The 2,643-nt window shown below is 38.7% G+C and overlaps 1 protein-coding gene across 1 annotated transcript in view; it reads right to left on the bottom strand.

Moving 5' to 3' along the window:
* Positions 1-77, bottom strand: part of LOC110930146 (glutathione S-transferase T3-like) — a 564-nt gene extending 487 nt beyond the window's left edge. The window contains exon 1 of the mRNA XM_022173384.2: positions 1-77. This exon is cut by the window's left edge and continues 113 nt beyond it. Within this exon, the coding sequence (XP_022029076.2) occupies positions 1-77 (77 nt within the window).
* Between the last annotated feature and the right edge of the window lie 2,566 nt (positions 78-2,643).

Genomic DNA, 2,643 nt, shown 5'->3' with positions numbered 1-2,643 from the left:
TCAACGGCCTTCCCCTTCCCTTTGTTTTTTTTTGTGATTGAGATTTTGAGGTGGCGATTCGGGGACGACTTCTTCATCATCGTCAAGTGGAACCGGGGGTTGCGATTGGGATGTTGGCGGTTGCGATTGGAATTGCGCTAGAGATTCAAACGAGTTGCGTTGCATCATTTGTTGGAGTGCTTGGTAATGTTGCATTTGTTAAACTTGAGACATTTGTTTGAAGGCGTTAGGTGATTGTTGGAAACCCGAAAACGTAAATTGCGGAGACACCCATGAAGGATCAATAGTCGGAGTGTAAGCGGGAGTCGAAAAAAAGTTAGGTTGGTTCGGGTTGGGATTGTTCGGGTTGGGGTTGTTTGGGTTGAACGGATTCATGATTTAATGAAAAAGATGGAGTTTTTTTTTTATAAAATTGGATGAGAATGGGAGAAGTATTGAGAATTTGATATAAAAATGGATGAGAGAAGGGGTATTTATTTAAAGTGAAAACGATTTTTTTTTAATTAATATAGCCGTTAAAAAACGGCTAGAATTTTGAATGTTGGGCTGTCGAGCACGTCGTGTGGGAGACGGAGAGGACGAGCCGGGCCTACGGGGGGCGGTGTGGGGGTGCGGCGCCGGGCCTAAGCCGGCCCCCATACCTTCCAGTCTAACGCTCCTTAAAAAATGTGTAAAGGTTAACCCTCTTAATGCTCTCATTTCATAATTAATTTCTAATTTTGTCATTCTCATTAGGCATTATATTAGAAATGTCTCTTCCTCTTTATGTCTATATAAAGCCAACGGGGGTAATGTTGGGGGCATTATCAAGCCACTTCACGCCCCTATAATGCCCGTTACTCATAGTCTAAGTAGCAAGTATGGGCATTGAAACGGACATGATTAAGTTTTTGTCGATGCAATACTTGGCCTCACATCACAAGAATTATTCAAAGAATGATTCCTATTCTTTGGCAACAATCAATGCTAAAATACATACAAGTAGAAAGCGACTACTCAATTGTTCAGTTTCTACAAATAAAACATCAACTTTCCAAGTCAAGTCACTCGTTTTAATATTCAAAACTTTTATGTGGTGCAAGAAATTATAGGTTCCATACATGATCAAATCATGACAAATTCTTTCCGTTAGGTGTATTATACATTTCTACTTGGTACTTCTATAGCTATTGTATTTTATATAATGATCTTAGGCTATAGGGTGCGGTCATGATCCTTATGGACTCCATGATCCTCCACATCAGCACCATGTCACTTGCTTTTAATTCATCATTCAAAACCACTACCTTATGGGTATGGTCATGACCCAAACCACTATTCTTTTATTTTAATTTATTTGTAAAAAAAGAAAAAAAAATATTAAAAAAGGAAAGGAGGCTCATGGTTGCCATGGTTTAATCCATGCCAACCATGGTGGATGAAACAAGGGGATGGTGTAGCAATTTATTAATGGTCCTACATGGCAATTAATGACCCAATCATGTTCCCCACACCCTTTAGCCAATGGTAGTCTTTCTATCATTTTGAACAGCGTAAAACTTGCCAACCAATAGTTCGACTATAGTTAGAACTATATTGGGTATGATTGATTAATTTTAATTAACATGTTTAAAATAGTAATATTTTTACTAAATTTCCAATCATAAGTTATTTTCCTAACGGAATTATATATTAATAAAACATAGTGACATTATAATATCTCATTTTTTATAATCTATTCGTAATAATATTTTGGCTTTAAGCTACTCGGGTAATACATATGATGCTTAGAACTATAATTTGTTGACGTGGAGGAGGAGCCTAGTTGTGACTAATAATCTTAAAATTGTCATTTCCAAGTTAGATTGTGAGTAGGAACGTGTTCAGTGGATCAACATAGTAAACGGACCGAACATTCAATGAACAGTTCATGAACTGTTCGGTGAGAAATTCGTTTACATTCGTTCGTTTAATTAATGAATGAGTGAACAATAAATTTCGTTCGGTTAGTTAAATGAACGAACATGAACAAATATCTCATTCGTTCAATTGTGTTCGTGAACGTTCGATAATATGTTCGTGAATATTCGTTCATGTTCGTTTGTTTATGTTGTTCATTAAAGATTTTTAAGCATTTATTTATTTTATCTATATAATACCTTATCTCCACCTTGTTTATGCACCATTCCACTTTCCTTTTCATTATTCACATCGAAAAATACTATCGACCTTCGTTCAACGATTAGGGCTTCAAGGTTTAGCGCCGCTCCTTCTCACCATCCACCTCTAGCCACCCCCGTCTTCGCCGATTTTATCTGTGTTTGTTTGTGTTCGTGAACACGTTCCTTTCCTTAATGAATGAACACGAACAAAAAGAATCTCGTTCGGTAAGTGTTCATGAACCGTTCGTGAACACATTATATCCTTAACGAACGGACACGAACAAGGCCTTGTTCGAGTTCGTTCGGTTCGTTTACAACCCTAGAAAAACAATCTCTTAGACATCACCTTATCGATCTCATAAGGCTGCACGGCGTGGGGGACGTCCCCAGGGCGTCCAGAAGCAGCGTCGTTCCAGCACACCGCCCCCTCGGGCATCCCCGTCCTCTCCGTCACCCCTCTGACGCTTGTGCCAGGCCTCCTCTTTCTTCTTTATACATACAT

This window comes from Helianthus annuus, chromosome 1 (genome assembly GCF_002127325.2).
Source record: "Helianthus annuus cultivar XRQ/B chromosome 1, HanXRQr2.0-SUNRISE, whole genome shotgun sequence".
Classification (NCBI taxonomy): Eukaryota; Viridiplantae; Streptophyta; class Magnoliopsida; order Asterales; family Asteraceae; genus Helianthus; species Helianthus annuus.
Note: the sequence above shows the minus strand (reverse complement) of the source record. Positions and strands in the feature narration are given on the sequence as shown.